The 20,422-nt window shown below is 36.6% G+C and overlaps 1 protein-coding gene across 29 annotated transcripts in view; it reads right to left on the bottom strand.

Moving 5' to 3' along the window:
• MBNL1 (muscleblind like splicing regulator 1) overlaps positions 1 to 20,422 on the bottom strand; it is a 204,524-nt gene that overhangs the window by 15,368 nt on the left and 168,734 nt on the right. For 17 of the 29 annotated variants that reach the window (XM_053600659.1, XM_053600639.1, XM_053600636.1 and 14 more), the window contains 4 exons: positions 13,473 to 13,673; positions 2,946 to 3,203; positions 1,721 to 1,774; positions 695 to 848 (listed from right to left, as the gene is read on the bottom strand). In XM_053600659.1, coding sequence (XP_053456634.1) covers positions 695 to 848; positions 1,721 to 1,774; positions 2,946 to 3,203; positions 13,473 to 13,673 — 667 coding nt within the window. The remainder of the gene's footprint in view (positions 1 to 694; positions 849 to 1,720; positions 1,775 to 2,945; positions 3,204 to 13,472; positions 13,674 to 20,422) is intronic. The other 12 variants (XM_053600646.1, XM_053600642.1, XM_053600651.1 and 9 more) reach the window with 1 other exon arrangement.

The following is a 20,422-nucleotide window of genomic DNA, read 5'->3' as shown; positions in this document are numbered from 1 at the left end:
AAAGCTCTAGGCAACTAAATGAGTAATTAGTCTGTATTTTTAATTTTTAAATCCGTGTGAATAATTCTAGGTTATGGATATGTGACCAAATTGAAAATAAACTGAAACCACGTGTGTATAACCCAATCATAAATGGAGACATCACTGGCTCTGAGGGTTATTTTTATATTATATTTGGAACAATCACAATTTTAAGCAATGTGCTCACTGGCACCAGTATGAGCCCTTTTTGAGAGCTCTAGAGGATAGTCAGTTTTTCCTTCTTGACTTTGGGGGGGAAAAGGATGAAAAATAAAAATCAAACTGTAGGTGTCATTTCATATGATCCACATTAACTCCGTGGAATCACAAAGGCAAAGGGGTCTTACAGCAGGAACGTTATCGAAAAATAGCTTGACAGACATATAACGGTATTGAGGAAAGAGGAAAGAAAGAGAAGAAAACTATATTTCAATTCCAAATTACTTAAACACAAGTAAATACATAAAACACCACTGATCTTTAACCCTCATTAAGCTGAACTTTTTAGTTTTTACGGCAAACCACATCAGGATACCCTCAGATAATTTCCATTATGGACCACCTTACCTTCACATGTTATCTAAGAACAAACTTGGGGTGTGGTATATCTGCTCTAACCATAGAACTCTCTGTGGATCATCAGATTCATTTATTAACAAACCCAACCCCTTACCTGGTGGGAGAAATGCTGTATGCTGTTGTAACTGCATGTTGGCTAGAGCCTGTTGGTACTGGAAAATACCAGTGTTAAAGACTGCGGTGGCACCGTTGGTTTTTTCAAGAGCAGGCCTCTTTGGTAACGGGGGAAGTACAGCTTGAGGAATTCCCTGTTTAGTGAATGAGTATAAAAAACAAATACCAGTAAAAAGAGAAAAAGAAAAAAGAAAAATCAGTTGAAGGCTAAAATTGTTAGGAAGCACGAGCAAGCAAGCAGCAGAGCACTTAACTAACCCAAGGGGGAAAAAAATCCAATGAACAACAACAACGAAAAAAAAAATCAAGGGAAAAAAAAGCAAGATAAAAGCTTTACAGGAAGCATTATTTTTGTCCAAACCAAAACCCCACTAGTAGGAGAGCACATGTTACAATGTGTTAAAGTGTTTTATGTCCCATAATGCTTCAGGCTTTCTGTGAGAAGCCACTGATTTGGGAAAAGAAGAAAAGCTGCACTTCCCGCTCCACGAGGGTCGACAGGTATAAGCAATGTTAATCGTTAATTATAGAGTGACTGATAAAGATAAATAAAAACTAACCCACTCTGCTCCTCCCCACAGGTCTACCTCAACATGCAAATGTCCCAGAGCATGCAAGTTTTTTTTTTTCCTTAAATACTGAACTATCAATATTAAAAAAGTAAATAATTCTATCACTAAAGCCATGCTAACCAAACAGGTACATAAGGATACAGTCAAAAATATACTTTTAATGTCCTCCAAGTATTTCTCTAGAACATTCTACAATGTAGTCAAACTGAATGTGGGCTGCTGGGCTTTCAGAATCTTTTATTATATGACATCCATCTACGTACTTATAGTCTTTCCACTGATTTTGTCAGGAAACCACACTCAGTTTTTTCATTGTACTTTACAACTTTACAAAAGAAAAAAGGAATATATATTTTAAAATTGATAAAAAAAAAAAAAAACTTGTATCTACAATAAAGCTACATGCCAAGCTAAAAGGTGAAAGGTCATAGTACCAGGTCAAAGGTTGCCTCGAGGGGTCGCTTCAGTGATTTGACAGCCGACTGAGTCTTAATTAGCAGGCAGCGAGCACATGATGGCAATGGGCCAGTGGGGTTCAAGCGCATTAACATAAACAGCAAGCAGAGGTGCATCATGGGGGCAGCAGTGCATTTTTGGGTAGGTGAGAAAAAACAAATAAAAAAACAAATCATCGGAATGCCATATACAACGAATAACAAGACTAAGCATGCACAATAAAGGCACTACTGAGTTGTTATTGGGAAGATAACTCCTCTTTGTCGTTAATTACAAACGAGATATCCTAACAGAAAAAAAGAGTGAAAGGAAGAGAGGGGTCTGCCTTCTGTATTTTTGCTCAAGTATCCATAAACAAACACAGAAAAGACCTCTCTCGTGATTATTTCACTGTGCTATGAAAACACCGCACAGTGACTTTTCAGATGAACATTTTAATGATAAAGTCATATAGCTGTGTAAAGAAGGACAACATTAAAATAGCTAAGCAAAGAATAAAGAATGGACTCACTAAAATCAGCTACTAGATCACAATAGAATTTACTTCAGAATCTAGTTTAGTGCCTCTTGTAAATTATTCCGTTTCTAACTCCTTGAGTACTGCTGTCTTTGTCAGAAATTTCTACATGATGGCATCCTCAGGCCATTCTAGGTTTACTATTATGTTTATGCCACAATATTATGAAATAGGGATCAAGATAGCATACTGTTCCAAATCCTGTAGCTAATTCTAAAAATAATTTGGTCGAAGCAGTTCTCCTAAACAGCTCCAGATTACCTTACTGCTAAAAGCAAGATACATGTAAAGAAGAGCCTTGATGTGCAAAGGAACACACCCAAGGAAAACAATGGCTGATTAGATGACACACAGAAAGAAGAAGACTGAAAATGGCAGTATCCTTATATTGAAAAGGAGACAGGTGGTTTTTACAAAGCAGGAAATTTCAGAAAGCCTACATCCAGAAAAAGATAGAGTATTAAAAGTTAGGCCAAGAGGAGGAGCAATCTGAACTGTTTGAGGAGTTACCCTCACTTCAGTGAACGGTAACTTCTTTATGTATTGTCTGGGATACCTGAACAAACATATCTTCAGCAAAAATTTGAAAAGCAAAGGTTAATAAATGAATAGCTTGTCGTCAGATACAGTCGTGGCTCATTTTGCCTTTCTGCTTGTTAATGAGGAAAGCCGATGCGGCTACTCACCATGGCAGCTGCAGTGGCTGCAGCCTGTGCCGCTGCAGCCTGGTTGACCTGGTACTGAGCAGCCTTGATCTTGGCTTGCAAATGTGCAGGGGGATGAAAGTATTTGCACTTTTCCCGAGAGCATCTCCCTTTGATATAATCCATACACACAGTGACTGTGTTGTCATTGGTGTCGATCATTGTGCTGTCAGCAGGGTGCGCAAATCGACAATCGTTTTCTCCTCTGTTGCAATTGCCACGCTGGTACTCTCGACACACCTGTGAGGTCATTAAGCGCAGGAGGTTTAGTCAACACAAGCAAGCAGAACCTTTCTGCAGATTTTAACTTAAAGTTCAAGGCAGGTGATAGAAGGCTATAAATGAAAGGGAGAAAGACTATTTGTAAACAATGCAACAAAATAACACTAGCAATTCCCAGCTTAGTATACAAACTATAATCCCAGTTCAGTAAAATGCCCATAAGAAAGGAAATGCATTTATGATATTAATTATGGCAAAACATCTCATCTAAAATTATTTTGATACACTTACTAATTACCTACAGAAAAAAAATAGTAACTTTACAGTAAAAAAACCTGGGAGACACCACTTAAACCAGTGATCAAAGTTAACATCACGAGCAATATTATAATGACATCATCGTGTGCCTGCTGATATGAGGCAATGAGATATAATGACAGAAGGTCACAAAATCACTTCATATGTCATTACCTGAATTTAATCATAAGAAAAGATCGGACAAATTGAATGAAAGGATAGTTTAGAAAACAATCAATCAGTACTCTTCCAAAGTGTCAAGGTCACGAAAGACACAGAAAGACTCAGACACTCACAGACTGGATTAACCTGGAGGCAGAGAAAGGGTATCAGTAGCTCAACTGGGGAAATTTGATTAAGGTTTGTAGATCGGTAAATGGCAGGGTATAATGCTAATTTTATGGTTTTATAAGAGATACTGTGGTCCTAAGAGATTTTAATATTTTGGTCAATAAAGGGTAGGTAGGACACTTACTTCTATTTTTGTGACTGTTGTATAAATGTGTAATTATTTTCCAAGTAAAAAGTATAAAAAATAAAAGGTGATAGCTTTTTGTTAAAATGTTTCTAGGTGCTTTTTTTTTTTTTTAACCATTAGTGATTTCACTTGGTAGCTATATAAAACACATAAGCAGGATCATTTTTGTTGCTGTCCGTTTGTTTTGTATCTGTTAATTTTGCCTTGGGAATCCCGGGGAAAAGATGACAATAGATTATTTCTCATTGACCTGCTCAATTTTGACTCTTATTAAAGGCTCCTGCAGGCTTCATTTGGGATAGTTTGACCTTTTCACCACAAGAGGGCCATCTAAAACACAGAATGTCCTTTCAATATTTTGTGCTCCTACTTGAAGCTTCAAAGAAACAGTTTTTATTTTTCAAGTTTTTTTTTTTTTTACAATCTGAACAACGCAGACACTGAGCACTATATTTTGTAGTTCGCCAAAAAAGAGAAACTGTGTACCCTGCTACAACGTAAAAAGCAAGGTTTGCTTGGATTGATAAAAATAAAATGATTGCATTTAAGTGCGAGTGTCTTTCTTCCATGATTTTCCTTTCCTATTATTGAGTAAAGTGCTTCTTCAGAAAGGACGCAATAATCCGAGTCACGTTACATCTTAAAAAGAACTTTATAAATAACATCTTGCACTGTTTGGAAACCTCAAATTAGCCAAAACTTTTTATTCCACGTACATACAATGAACCAACTCCATTCATTACCTCATTCAAATTATCTAATTTAAAAAACTCATTGAATCACTATGTGCCAGACACTAATATGCCAAGAACACAAAGATGCCTTAGGAAGTTATCTGAGATTTTGTTTTTTATTACTGTAGTTATCATATTGAACAGAAGCAGCAAAGCAAACTTTACTAGCAAAAATGATCACACTTCATTTAGAACAATTATCCCCAATTATCAGATCCCCCTGAGCATCCGATTCAGCTGTGGGGCTATCCAAAAACACAGATTCTCAGCACTTAACCAAAACACACTGTATGGGGCTTACCTCCATACCTAGGGAGAGAGACACATCTACATTATGTGAGAATGAAGCATTTTATGAATATACGTGAAATTTACACTAAATACATGCTACATCATAAATAAGAAGGATCTTTTTCTGTTTACACAAATCTATGTCAAGGCAGCTGCGTTCAATTGGAAATTTACAGAAGGTCTTGACAGGATTCCTCCTGACTGCTGTCAGCTCCCCAGTAATTCTTGCATTCGTGAACTTGATCATGAGTGAACTAGCAGCAGGGAATAAGTACTCTATTTTTAAACTTAGCTTATTCTTCGCTACATTGACAAGATAGATCTAAAGTTAATCTTTTTGTATGGCGTGTGGGTTTGTGGTTCCTACAGGTTAAGGACTGATGTATCCCCATTTTATACTCTTTATTTTCTTGTGGGATGCATTTAGAAAAAATTCTAAAAATATTTAAGCAGAGTTGATAACTTCTGAAATTTCAAAGAATTTAGTCAAGTCCTTTTGCATAAGATACATTTTTGACAGTTTCATATATTTATATTTTTCTATCTTAATGTTTCTCCTGACATGAGAAATGGGACAGAAGCAATACACTGAAATAGCTATTCTCACATTATTTTTGCCTTTGAAAAAAAAAAGAGAAATCTCTTGTGAGTACTTGTACTGGTGAAGGATACAAGCCAGATGGGTTGGAAAAGCACTAGATGTATGTCTGAGTTGTTGGGTACTTTTCTGAACAGAATAAACTTCCCAAAACTTCTAAAACATATTTTTACCTCACAGTCACCATTAATAAAATGGGATCTATCCTTTGACTGCTGTATATAGGTTTGCCTGGTTTCTCTGTAAAACTAAAAAAAAAAAAAAAATTAGACTATCCTATCCCCAAAGAAATCTCTAGAAAATTACAATTGATAATCAAAATTTTGGTTAATTTTAAAATTCAAATCAGGATGAGAAATTGATTTACCATAATTCAGGACACAGAAGGTAAAATTAAATCCGAAAATCCTAACAATATTATGGTTCTTTTTTCCCTTTTCTTTTCTAGTCTTCTGCATGCATATGTTTTTTAAATAGTTGTAGTTATAGTACAGCTGCTGTCTGGCGCCTTTTTGCTCATCAAGGTAGTGTAACATTTTCTCATTATGCTAAATGGTGTCCAGGGTGATCATTTCGCTGGCTCCTCAAATTTCATCACACAGGTAACTCAGAGGGTATCTATTATTTCTAATATTCACATATTATAATTAAAATTGCAAAGAATATACTCATGACTATAGGTGTATCACTTTTAAGGATAAAGGTACAAAAATGGCATTAAGGAGTCAACAAATAAAAGTACTTTCTACTGTTCGGTGACTGGTTTTTATACCTAAATTAAAATAATCAGATTTAACTGAACACAAAAAGTGATTCAATCGAGAAGAATCTTGAGTCTTTTACGTTTCGACTATTAGCAAGAATTCTTGTGAATCAGGTAAGTTTTATAAACTTTCATTCCAGATGGATAAAAGGTTGCTTTTAGAGTTAAAAAAAAAAATCAGCATTTCAATGAAGATATTTATTTAAAACATTTAAGTTCCAAAATTCATTTCTAGAAAACCATTTATGGAATAATAATAAACTTTAAGTCAAAAAATTGAAAAACTTACCAGAGAAATGTGAATTAATCCTAAAAAAAACCCTTTTGTTAACTAAACAGCAGTGTTATAGTAGAAGAAGGTAGCATTTGGGGTCAGAAATTGTGAGTTCCAGTTACTCTGACTTTATTAGCCACGTAATCTTCAAAATAAAAACACTAATAACACAGCTTATAACACACAAAAAAAACTCATTAAAGTAAGCAGTTCTGTTATTTGATGTCTAGTTTTTTAAAACGACAAACATATTTCAAATGGTCAAAGTCATAATGATTTTATGAGTAGCATTGAATCCATCGACATTCTGCAAGTTAGAGATTCTGGGACTGAATGTATTTGAATGTATTCAAAACTGGAAAGTCATTTGCATATTTTTTAAGGAGACATCCCTTTGTAGTAGCATGTTTTGTGTTCACCTTATTTGTATAATTAATGGAGCCGTCTTTGGAGAATAATATCCAAAAGCAGAAACAGAAATAATGGTAACAAGGAACAGACTCTATTTTAATATTTTGGGAAGTCAATTTAATACTTAATGACCAATACTAAGAAACTTATTCAAAGACATGTGTATATATTGTTCCAAAATAAACATGCTGGGCTTCATTTTCTAAGCTTGAACTGACATAACACTTTGAAAAAGGAATGCTGGATAATCAAAGATTTTACCAAAGTGCCCACAGCACCTCGTCTTCATGTTGGCTGTGAGTTTCTAATCTATAGCTGAGAAATCATCTCTATTTTCAATTTTAAAAGGATTAAATTCGCTACAGTTTAAAATTCTGGTGATTACTGAAAATGACCATAGTCGATTCATTGTATGATTAAATTCCCAAGATACATATCCAATGATGTGATTTCTAGTTTCAGTCAGTTGTCCAATAGTTATGAAAATTTGATCCACTTCTCCCCTTCTAAAAGAATGAAGAAAAGGACATCTACTTTAGCTACTTAATGAGATCTCTGTTAATATTAAATGGAAGTTTTCTTTGAAATCCAAAAGGCAGATCCATCATTATCATTTAAGCTACATAATATAAGCATATTTCTTTCTATAAGTATCTAAGAATTTGCCACTTGACATTGTGTCAAAAAATTATAAAATCTGAATAAATAGGAATATTCAACAAAAGAACCGTTAAATCCACTCCCAGGCTGTCATTTATTTATTCCTGTGCAAATCCAACAAGGGACAGAAAAATGCAAAAAATTGAAACAAACTCGTTAATATGCCAAATGCTCAACTCTGCTTTTTTTTTTTTTTTTTTTTGTAGCGACAGAGTCTCACTTTATGGCCCTCAGTAGAGTGCTGTGGCATCACACAGCTCACAGCAACCTCCAACTCCTGGGCTTAAGCGATTCTCTTGCCTCAGCCTCCCGAGTAGCTGAGACTACAGGCGCCCGCCACAACACCCGGCTATTTTTTTTGGTTGCAGTTTGGCCAGGGCTGGGTTTGAACCCGCCACCCTCGGTATATGGGGCCGGCGCCCTACTGACTGAGCCACAGGCGCCGCCCTCAACTCTGCTTTTTATTTTTATTTTATTTTTTTGAGACAGAGTCTCACTTTGTTGCCCTCAGTGGAGTGCCGTAGCATCTTAAGTCATAGCAACCTCAATCTCTTGGGCTCAAGCGATTCTCTTGCCTTAGTCTCCCGAGTAGCTGGGACTACAGGTGCCCACCACAGCACCTGGCTATTTTTAGAGAGGAGGTCTGTCTCTGGCTCAGGCTGATCTCATACTGCTAAGCTCAGGCAATCCACCTGTCTTGCCTCCCAGAGTGCTGCTCAACTCTACTTTTATTACTCTAAGTAAGTGCAAAGATGGGGACATTTTGGCTATAATTTAAATGAAGAAAGTGGTGAAGAACATCAGAAAAATCAGTGGCCTAGCCGAGATTAGCAATTACCTTATTTAAAATAATTTACAATTCTATAATCTCTATAACAAAATTTACAAAATCTGATTATATTAAGAGCTATTCTAAAGCTTATTATAAATTTAAAAAATAAACTACAAAAAAATAAACTCCACAGGGCTCTGTGTTTATAACTCAGGATTTGTTAATTTTTTAAAGATATTAAAATATCACATAAGCCATAGCCAAACATCCTCAACAGAAATATAAAGTTAAAGTAATCTTGTCAATAAGCCTTTCCCACATTATTAAAAGCATCTACTTTTCTCATCTTTTTCTGAATAGAATGTCTTTTATATGCAATCATGTTAAATTAAATCCATTAAACTCCTATAAAAATCCCAACCCAGGCCAGCCTTTCACTGTTATTCTAATCCTCATCTAGCTTCAAATATTCTTTATTGTGTACTCAATAGGTATATTTTTTTTCTGCCTATATAAGAAGGATTACCAAGTTCCACTGTACCAGTGAATAACAGAACCATATAGCAATCAGAGGACTAATTTAGGGACTGGTGTCATGATTATCTCAGTAGAATAAAACTTTCAGCACAAGTATAATTTATCTTAAAATAAGTAAACTTCGGAAACCAAGTGATTTGCCTACCTTTTTGAGAATACATCATATGTTTTTCTCATGTAGATTGTTGATATAAACATGGTTCAGCTAACCAAATGGCAATCTAAGGTCTTAATCAAAGCCTAAAACATGTGAGTACCGGTTTTTGTGTGATGACTGCTGTCTAATATAAATTACCTAATATCATCATTGTTTGCCTATTAATAAAATGTTTCATTATTCTGTACATAGTGTTCTCAGCAACTTAATAATATGTAGAATGTTATATGTATTGGAAGAAGCAGCTTTATTTTATTTATTTATTATTTTATTTATTTATTTATTTATTTATTTATTTTTGCAGTTTTTGGACAGGGCTGGGTTTGAACCCACCACCTCTGGCATATGGGGCTGGCACCCTACCCCTTTGAGCCACAGACGCCATCCAGGAAGAGGCAGACTTTAGACTGAGTCAAAAATAACTAGATATTAAGTAAAAGATGAAAAGTCGAGGCTTAAACAGCAGGTGCTGGCCTTCTCCACTGCAGTGATTTTCCACTGGTGTGCTGCGAGAGGATCTTACATGTGCCACGGACATTTTTAAAGATCCCTGATTATTTTCGAAAGAAGTTCAAAAGTACAGTATATTCTTTTTCTTTACTCCTTTTTTTGATCAACATCATTTAAGTGTGTCTCAGAAGTTTAACTATAGGGCCAAGCATGCCATAAGGAAAAAAAGGTTGAAAAACATTGCTCTAGAGTTTTGCCAACTACTTGCATTTAGAAGCACCTGGCAGATTTGTGAAAACAGGTTCCTGATCTCCCTGAGTCAGCCTTTGGTGATGAGGCGCTATAGTTTAAAAATGACTCCAAGTCATTCTAAATCACCCCAAGTGATTCTAATTCCATGAAAGCTTGAAAACCATTGCTCTAGAAACATACTCAAAATGCCATATTTTATTGCAATGCTCAAAATGAAAACATGTTTGCAAAGGGAAGTTAACAAATGCTAAAATCTTTCCTGAAGTTAAACATTTTTCACACTCTATTACCTCTGTAGGGTTGCTGTAAGCTCTAAATAAGGACATCTGATTTTCTGTGACTAATGAATTAAATAATTTGGTTGGTTGTTTGACTCATCTGTTCATCTATTTAACAAGTTACTGGGTATCAATTATAGGACAAGGTATTTTCTTGTGATTAATAAGACAGCAATTAAAAATTTTCAAAGACAATCCCCACATCTTCTACTTGAAAGATGTTTAAGACTTTCCCAGTGGATAGTGTTCAGAGGAGGAGAGAAGGAATGCGTTCATGGATTTCTTTTGCACCATAAAAAAATTACTACATCTTGAAGATAAGTCTAATAATGATCTCCCTAAACGCTAACTCTCTGTAATGAAGCAGGGTTATGATTTAAAAACTCAGTCTTGGGCGGTGCCTGTGGCTCAGTGAGTAGGGCACCGGCCCCATATGCCGAGGGTGGCGGGTTCAAACCCAGCCCCGGCCAAACTGCAACCAAAAAATAGCCGGGCGCTGTGGCGGGCGCCTGTAGTCCCAGCTGCTCGGGAGGCTGAGGCAAGAGAATCGCGTAAGCCCAAGAGTTAAGAGGTTGCTGTGAGCCGTGTGACGCCACGGCACTCTACCCGAGGGCAGTACAGTGAGACTCTATCTCTACAAAAAAAAAAAAAAAAAAGAAAAAAAAACTCAGTCTTTTCTAGTACCCATAGATTTTAATAATTTCATAAAATCATGACTGAAAGCAAATTCGTGCTTAGAAATTACGGAAAGGCCTCTCAAGGTCACAAAATGGAAAATTAAAACCTGCCTTTCAGTGAGTGATACTTAAGAGATTTGCTCCTTTTTAGACAAAATTAAGTCTGAATTTTGAAGTACAGAAAGTACCTGGCTACAAAGTCTTGTAAAAGATACCCAATTAAAAAATGATGATATTATCGTTGATATAAAACTTATGTTGTATGTGAATGTGATACTTTATATATAATTTTTAAATTAAATGTTTCATAGCTTGTGGCTGATGTTAAAAGTAAGAAAATGATGTCAAGCCCCCTCAAATGTTCTAATCTTAAGAGACTGTCTATGAAGCCCCCTAATTTTATTCATTTTTTAGCAGTTTTTTTGTTGTTTGATTTTGTTTTGTTTTGTTTTGCCCGGGGCTGGGTTTGAACCTGCCACCTCTGGTATATGGGGCCAGCGCCCTACTCCTTTGAGCCACAGGTGCCGCCCAAAACTCCCTAATTTTATAGGTGAGGAACTTGAGGTCTACGGAATACTGACCCAGGCTTATTTCCCTAATTAGTAATATCACTAATATCTTGAATTTCTGTTTCCCAATTTAACATTATTTTCTGGTTTCACATTAGGTGCTGTACCTATATCAGTTTTTGTAATTATATGAGGACCAGAAATCAGACAATCTACATTTTATTTTATATTTTTTTTGTCTGAAAAGTTGTAGGAGAGAGAAAGAAGGGGCAAGTGCCAAAATTTCTACTGAATCAGAGAACCTCCGCCTCAGATGAAATTCAAAATTCAAAAGCGCACTTCAGAATTCCATGAAGAAAAAGTACAGACTTAAACCCCAAATAACCAAACATTTGGCCAATTAGTAGGCCTCAATATGTGGTGCATTTGGCACATGGGAAAATAACCTGAAGGTGGGATACTCTGAAGTCACAGCACAGAGCAGAGCTGCTCTCAGCATCACACTGCAGTAAGAAAGGAAGCTGCACGACCATCAGGCACTTAGGTAAGGGGAATTCCTGTCAATGGGAGTACCAGTCCACACAGTAGAAGCCATTTGTTCCAACCACAGCAAAATAAAACAGACAAAATACACAAGACGTAGCCTTTCACAAAAAGGAAAAAACCAAAAGATGACAGTATTCATTTCAATTAAGCACGATAAAATACAACTAAAGACAAAGCACGATAAAATACAACTAAAATCATGAAAGGATTAGTTTAGAAGAGTTTTGACCAGTTTTCTGAATATCCCTTCCTATAAATAATTAATCCTTTAGGCTTCATTAGAGTTCAGACTGCCTATTTGATTCCCATTAATCAATCAACAATGAAGCATCAAAACCCCAGGGTTTGCTTTAGAAAGGTGAGGGGGCATAAAATTGCTTGACGTGCTGAGCATTCAATCATTTAGAATATTTAAAGTTTCATAGATTTCTTGCAAATGCATTTGCATTAGCTAATTAATGAGTACAATGGTGTGACAACAAACCTCTCTAAAATCCAGATGCAAGAACAATTATTTCATAGCTCTTCCCCTCAACTGATTTCTCTAAAAATGGGATTCAAGATAGCCTCTTCCTCCTAAGATTGCTTTGAGGATTCAACCCGGGATGCATGAATCTGGTATATGGTTATAAATGCACTGAAATCTGAGCTCACTGTAATGCATCCATTTATTTATCTTACTTACTGGTAAATAAAAAATGAGTTTTTCTTAACTACATTCTTGCTGAAGAGATTAATTATTAAAGTTAATTATGTTTACACAACGGCCTTATTTTTGCCACTTTGTCAGTAATAAATACACGTAGAGCTTCTTGGCCCTTAGTATCGCCTCACTCTAACCAGAAGAGGAAAAGGAAGAGGAAAACATATGAATCAATGCAGATTTATATGCTTCGTGTTGCCCTTTTTTCCTGCATCTGTAGTTTACCAAATCCACTAATTTACACTCACGTTGAAACTCTGAACGACCACTTCAAAATAACATTTCTAACATTAATTTCTTTTTCACGTAGCAACGGCAAAGCATATGCATCTAACGATGGCTGACTTTGAGGACTTACAACATCATGCAAAAGCCTTTTTAAAAACTTTCATAAGAGCACACCACACAACCAAATCTACCTTGCTATTGTAATCAAAGTATTACACAGCTTACGAGGAAATTTGTATGATAAATTTTAAAATGTTTTGTAGATAGGGGCTAGTATTTGGTACAGCTTTTCGGGAACAATTGTTAGGAGCCTGGTGAAGTTTGTTATTCTTGATAGCAGCAGCAAAACGACAGCACCCTTTTAGAAAGCACTTATTTGTGTAGAAGACATTCATGCAACTCTGCAGTAAAAATGCAAATTATCTCCATTTTAAAGACCAGGAAACTGAGACATAGTGAAGTGACAGGCAATTCTAACCCAGAGTCTACACACGGATGTTGGGGGCTTTTATAAGTATTACATTCACCAACTACAGCACACCTGTATTCTAGTGAAATTCTCCCAAACCTCTGCTTTGAATTTTCAAACAGATTTTGGCCATGGTAACAAACAAGCAAAAAACACACTGAGAATTAGAATGGAATACATAGAGACCAACAAATCTTCCCTACCTCAAGTCTGTCTGTCCGCATTAATTTCTGCGCAGCTGCTGCGGCAGCTGCAGGTACTGGGACACCAGGATTCCCTGTAACCAACATCGGCGCAGTTGGCAAGATCTCTGCTGGAACCAGGCTTGGAGAGACAGGTCCCAGGTAGGGATTAAAGGCGGCTGATGCATTGGTGGCTAAGCTTGGTGCAACTGAAAACATTGGCTGAAAAATAAAAAGCACAATTTAATATGCGGGGCTCAGTGCAAAGTTGCTATCATGCATTATATATGTAGCACATAATTTCTGACTTTATCAACGGCATATTTTATATTTCTATGGTAAACTATTTTAAACTGCACACGAACTTCATATCCACCCTGGATGTGTGTCCTCCACCTACCCATCCATCCATCTATAATCCATTCTTCCCGCCTTTTAATTCCATGTTCACAGGCTTTCACTTAGGATTAAGAATGATTAAATATTAATAAATAAGCATTCATCAAATCAGTGTTTTTCTGAAATATAATATGTAAAATATGCATTACATTCTCCACTAGGATTTTGAAACAGGGTTCTATAACACTTGCGATTTCTTTCTGCTTGTAGATAAACTTCTATGAAGGAACTTCTTGAGGTCACCTAATCTCTTCCTCCGTCCTGATTAAATCCTAGAGCTTAGTCTAAGAAATACATTTCATAATTGCTATGTCAGACGTACTTGAAAGATATTTACAATCGTTAATAGGTTGCAAGTGTCCTATTATCTGGAATAAAGCAGAACTCCCAGAGGATGACAGAGTTTCACAGTCAGTGTAAGATGTGAATAAATCCTGTGGGGGATATGAAAGGCGATGATGACATGAGCGCATAAGATGAAAGTGTTTGGCACATTTGCTTGACGGAGAAATTACACATGTTCCATGAGCCTATCACACCCTTCTGAGACATTCAACGACAAATTCTCCACAACAGTGAAAACCAAGTCTGAAATACAAAGTTGAAATGGGACACCATTAAAGAAATGATTTAAGAAATCATTGTGTTAAAGAAATACTACAAGATTGTTCAAGGAAATACATGGGCAGTATCAAATAAACTACTGCCACATAGAATTTGCGCCAGAAAAATGTAAGAACTGTTTTTCTGCTTTTATGCAAATTTGAATATCATGAGATATATTTGTTCTTGAATAGAAGTAAAGAATTTAACTGAAATCTACTTTAACAATTTGCTTTTCCAGTTTTGGAATTATGACAGAACACAATTTCTGACTTTCTCAATGGCACATTTTTGTGTTTCTAACTCAGTAGAATTTCAATTCTCAAAGTTTAATGTTTTGTGTAATAATGTTTAATTCTGAAACACAAAAACTTTGTAGACTAAATGAATGTTATTCTTTCAGGTAATTTTTAGCAATTTGTTTTCTTTACCCAGCAGCAAGGAATAGGATCATAGAACATGTTTCAGAATGAAAGAGACGGTAGCACATAGCTAATTCTTCCCTCTGACAGGAGTAAGAAGTCAGATGATCCCAGCGGGTACACTGTATTCAAGAGAGCTTTGGAGTAATGCCTTGTGCAACATAAGGCACGTATTACAAAAGTAATCCTCATGGCACAAAAGATATGTGCTAAAAATGAATATATACTACTCTGGGCATAACTCATCCTTCATTTATAAGAATAAAATGGATTTCAAGTCTTCCCTTTTTCCTACAGCACTGGTTTTCAATCGTGAATGATCTTGCCTCAGGATCCACAGCTTAGGTGCTATTCCATCCAGTGGATGCTGCCAAGTGTACTACAACTGTGGTCTCCAAACCTCTGCCAGGACCAGTGTGGTCTGTGGGCTGATAGGAACTGGGCTGCACAGCAGAGGTCCCCGCAACCTCTCAGATCACCACCTGAGCTCTGCCTCCTATCAGATCAGGGGAGCAGTAGATCCTCGGAGGAGTGCAAACCCTACTGTAAGCTGCACACGAAGACCAGGTCGGACACTTCCTACAGGAATTTAATACTCTCCCAACCACTGTCCACGGCAGAACCGTCTCCCATGAAACTGGTCCCTGGTGCCAAAGAACGTGGGAATTGTCCTACAACACACCAGACAGACCCTCACATCGAAGAATTATCCAGCCCCCAAAGCTGAGAATACTTGTCCTGGAAAATGTACTTGTCCCTTGACCTCACAAATTATTCTGGGACAAAATCTTTGTATTTAGCATATGTATTTTTATTAAGAAACTATCTGTGCATTCCAAACATTAACAACAAATAGTCTGTCACAAAGTAGAGCTCAAGGCAGCTCCTGTCCACCAACAGTTCCTTGACCAGCCACTTATTTAATAATACCCCACTGTCCTCAGGCTGCTGAGGTGGCAGAGGACAAGGGTTGATTGCATAGTGAATATATGTTGGACTCGGATTTCAATACAAGAATATTCAGATTTAATTTGTACTTTTATAATATGTTGTCAGATAGTACATAAAAATCCAGCCAGGCTAACACTCTAATTTATGTATCAGACTTTTAAGAATTGTAAGAAATTTAGCATAGAAGACTAAATACTAGTTTAGCATATGGATAACAGAAGCCAGCAGTATCATTTGTCTTTTTGTGCTATGAATTAACATGCATTTCCAGACAGTGCATTTGCAATGCACTGCTAATTTTGAACTGCATGCACACTTCAGAAAGTTATTGGGATGTTTATGTTAACTGTGTACAATCTACCATAATTTCTTAGAAGCAAAGACCAAATTTACAAACTTATTTGGAAAGAAGAAAAGCATTCTTATTTTAGTAATATAAGATCGGTGGCCAATAAATTTCAGCTTTGTTAAGTCTCATCAAATAATTTACACTGAAAAATCTCCAAGTGCATATAATGTATCCATTGCATATTACAGATAAAATAATACCTTTCTTTTATAAGAATATTGATCTTATTCACTAGCAACAACCTTCTCTCTGAATTTTCTATGGAGTTTTCAGAATTGTTTTTTTACCTTAGTTTAGCAGAGTATATTAAAATCTTAAGAATTTTTGGGCACTGTCCCCAAAGAAAGCCTGCAGCAGCTTTTAAAAATATGAAACATCAACTCTTCTGCAAGCATTATCTCAAATGTCCCTCTTTAGATAAGTACAGCTATTTGCTGAATAGTCAATCGATAATAATTGCTCTATAATACTTTGTAACTTGATTCCAAAATAAAATTGAAAACTGAAACATTCCTTCATTTCTTTAAAAGTTCTTTTGTAAATTTGTTACACTGCTTTTGCTTCATTGCTTTTTCAAAGAGCACCTTGTTAGGTCACTGCCAGCCCCATCAGAGTGCCCTGATCAGATTAGGGAATCACTTGACCTGCTCCATTGCCGGTTGTGTTTCAAAGCTGTCCTGTAGAGGGTTCAGTGGAATCTCAGAGATGGATATTAATGCAATAGCATCATCGAGCGGCAACCTATTTTTTCTGAAGTGCCCACAGGATAACAAATAACTATGTAATTGGTGTACTTGATACTGCCTACATCCTTGTGATAATGATTTGTGATATCTTTGTTCCTGGAAGGAATAAGGAAGCTTGGTTCATGATTGCCTTTTGCCACTGAACACCCTCAACAGAGAAACACAAATTATAAACTTGCTAATTCTGGTGCCATTTACGGGTTAATCACTTGTTTAAGTGAAACACACTCTGATCCCCTTGAGGTAATCATGCTTCAATATAAAGGGTTATTCAATTTATGAATAAATTTCAAATCATGACCCCAGTTAACTGTGCAAACATGATTATTACTTCTAATTCCTTCTCTATTGTGCTGAGTGCTCTATCTGTGGGACTGTATTTAATCCTAATAGGAAAGCATAAATTCCCTGGGAGATTCTTTCGTCTTTTGTATTTGAGGAATGGGGGATGGAGAAGATTTTGATTCTTGCTAACTCCCCAGAACCCAGAACAACGCCTTGTGTAAAGTAGGCACTCGGTAAGTATTTGTTGAATGAATACTAGTGAATGAACGGATGAGGGAATTACAAGTTTTCAGGTGGGTATTAGCTCCATTTTGCAGATAAACAACAATGTATGAATTGTTAAATTGGAACTAACTGATCAGCAACGATGTGCACAGGGAAGTAAAACTCAGAGGAAGTCACGTAGGCCGGAGGCAGAGAGGGGCAAAGACTACTTCATGGGCACAGTGAATGCTGAGCTGTTTTGGTGATAGCACACCAATAGCCATGACTCGAGTATTAAAAAATCCATGTAACCAGAAACATTTGTACCCCCTTAATAATTTGAAATAATTGTGCAAAGTTTAAAAAATAAAAATAAATTGAAAGACAAAAACCCCCACAAATCTATGTGCCCATAGATACAAATGAATGGAAGGCCTAGGATTTGAACACAGGTGTGTCTGATTCTCAGCGATCCTGGAACAAGCGGTTCTTAGAAAAGGAACCAGGTGTGCCTGAAAATCACCTGCAGGATGTTTAAACTGTGGGTGCCCTGACCACTCCCCACTCGTCAGAAACTCGGGGAAAACTAGGCGGCAGTAGTTTCTGAAAGCTCCTCAGTGACTCCAGTTCCACACATGCTGGGGCCTTCTACAGAGACAGGTACGCGTTCATGATTCTATGAAAGGTCTCTCAGGACACAGGGTCCCTTAGAGCTCTCATCTTTAGAACGTGGTTTTGCTCCCACATGGAACGTTATCCCTGCCCAGCCTATCTATTCAATTCCTAACTGTGCTGGAAGGATTATTCCTTCTCTTGAAACTTCCCCTGATCCATCCATATCTCCAACTATGAAAGGGCTTTTCCTATTCTCTGTTCCCACAAAACTCGTCCCTCAAATGCAGCATTTACCACCACCTGTGTTTACTTGAATGCCTCCTCTCCTCTAGATGGCAGAGCCCCACAGGGCAGTCTTGTTCACATTATAGTCTGCAATTGGCATTTATACAGTTCCTCTAGAAACATTTGCTTAGCCTATGTATTAATGGATTTCCTAACTGCTTTTCTTTGCCATAGAAATTAACCAGAAAATGCATTAAATATTTTCTTGGATACCTGAACGTTAAATAAAAGTGATTAATGTGATTTACTTTTTACCTCAAAATTTCATGCCTGTCCAAAATTTTAATTTTTCTTTTTTGTTTTGTGATTTTTTATATTAAAAATTTCTACGATGTAGCTACCATGCTATAATACTGCAAATATCATAGGGTTATTAACTATTTTTAAAGCACTGTGAAACAGCTTTTGTTTTGCGAACAATGAGATTTTTACTAAAATGGGAGCATATATCAAATATGCAATCAGTTTCAGCTGGAATTTATATACCACACATTTTAAAAGTCATTTTTCTACATTTCCAATGTGTGTTAAGCAACCAAAGAATAAAGCTTTTTAAAAGAAATTCACAGCACACAGTCAAGGCATATGGAAACATGTTGCTGGCAGACAGAACCTTGTTGGTTAAATTAAGTAATAATTTCTCATGAGAATATCTTTGCACTAGACAGTATGTGGCAAAGTAATGATGATGATAAAGTAGTACTTGGAAAATCCAAAAAATTAATTTTTTAATTTGAATAATGAAACACTATAGGTCTTCCATTTATCTTCAAAGAACACATGATGAAGACAAAATGACCTTTCGATGTTTTTATTAGTGGTTTAGAAATGATGGAATTCATTTCAATTCAATTATTATACAATTTATTATATTAACGTTTAGAAAGTAAACACATTATTTCCTAATTTTCTCATCTTTTGAAATGAGAATGATTATATCTGTTGAGTAATATCACTAGGACCTCACAGATGATATATTTTACACTTTTCACTCTGTGGAGGATGGTCAATGATCGTAAGTGAATCAACGGAGGACCAGAGCAGTATGGGAGTGTGTCCCGATACGGCACAGACACTGGACCCTGCAATAGGCTGGGCAGATTAAACTCTTAAGTTTCCTACTCACTAACTGTATAATCTGAGCAAATTATGTGACACCTCTGAGCCTCTGAGTTTTTATGACTACATCGAGGATGTTATTACCTATTTTATGGGATGGTTATGAGATTTAATATATAAAAAGTGCTGAGTGTAGCAAATGCCCCTAAACTATTGTTATTTATCTCAAAAATGTCAAGTCCTCTTTTGATTCTTGGGTTGGTACATTTTAATATAAGCTAACAATCTGTGACAAAGAATTCTCCTGTCAATCCCTGCATTCTCCAAATTAGCCCAGTGTCATGTTTTGAAGATCTTAAATTTATAGCCCTAGTCTTTCTCAATTTAGATGACAACCCAAACTCGGTTGCATAGTAACTCAAACTGGCTGGCACTTCTATTATTGCCAGTAATATCCTCATCAAGCCCTTGACGGCCTTTGTTAATATGTCATCTGCTGGTGTGCAATCACGTCTGTTCTGCCCTCTACGCTGCAGCCTCTGTAACCGGGCTTGTGCTCTGGTTCCTGGTTATGATTCCTTTGGACTCTGGGACAGCTAAATTACCACAAACCCCTGCCTATATTTCTGCTGTTTGGGAAACCTATTCTTTCATTTGTTTATTCACTCATCAAGCAATTATAGATCTCTGCTATACACCAGGCACAAAGCTAGATGCTTCCAAATTCACCTAGACCTTGCTAGCCCCTGCTCTCCTCCCTGTTCTCTGGCTAGGGTTTGGGGGCCAAGAGAAGTAGAATGCTGTCCCCACTACCTGAATGGGATCCCAGTTAACACCACGCCTCCAAATGCTCTCATCTGTACTCAGGACCATTCTGAGTGGCAGTCCTTTTCCACATTAGTCACATGGCTGCTTCTAGCCCTGTTTTAATCCCTACTTGTAGGTCCAGGTTAATGTCCCAGTAATTGGCTGATCATGACCATTCCATTTATTTATGAAATCTCCATATCATTATTCTCATCCAAACAGGGCTGACTACAAAAGGATCATAAT

The sequence above is a fragment of the Nycticebus coucang genome, chromosome 8 (assembly GCF_027406575.1).
Source record: "Nycticebus coucang isolate mNycCou1 chromosome 8, mNycCou1.pri, whole genome shotgun sequence".
In the NCBI taxonomy this organism is placed as follows: Eukaryota; Metazoa; Chordata; class Mammalia; order Primates; family Lorisidae; genus Nycticebus; species Nycticebus coucang.
The sequence above is the reverse complement of the archived record's forward strand: the minus strand, read 5'-3'. Positions and strand labels throughout refer to the sequence as shown.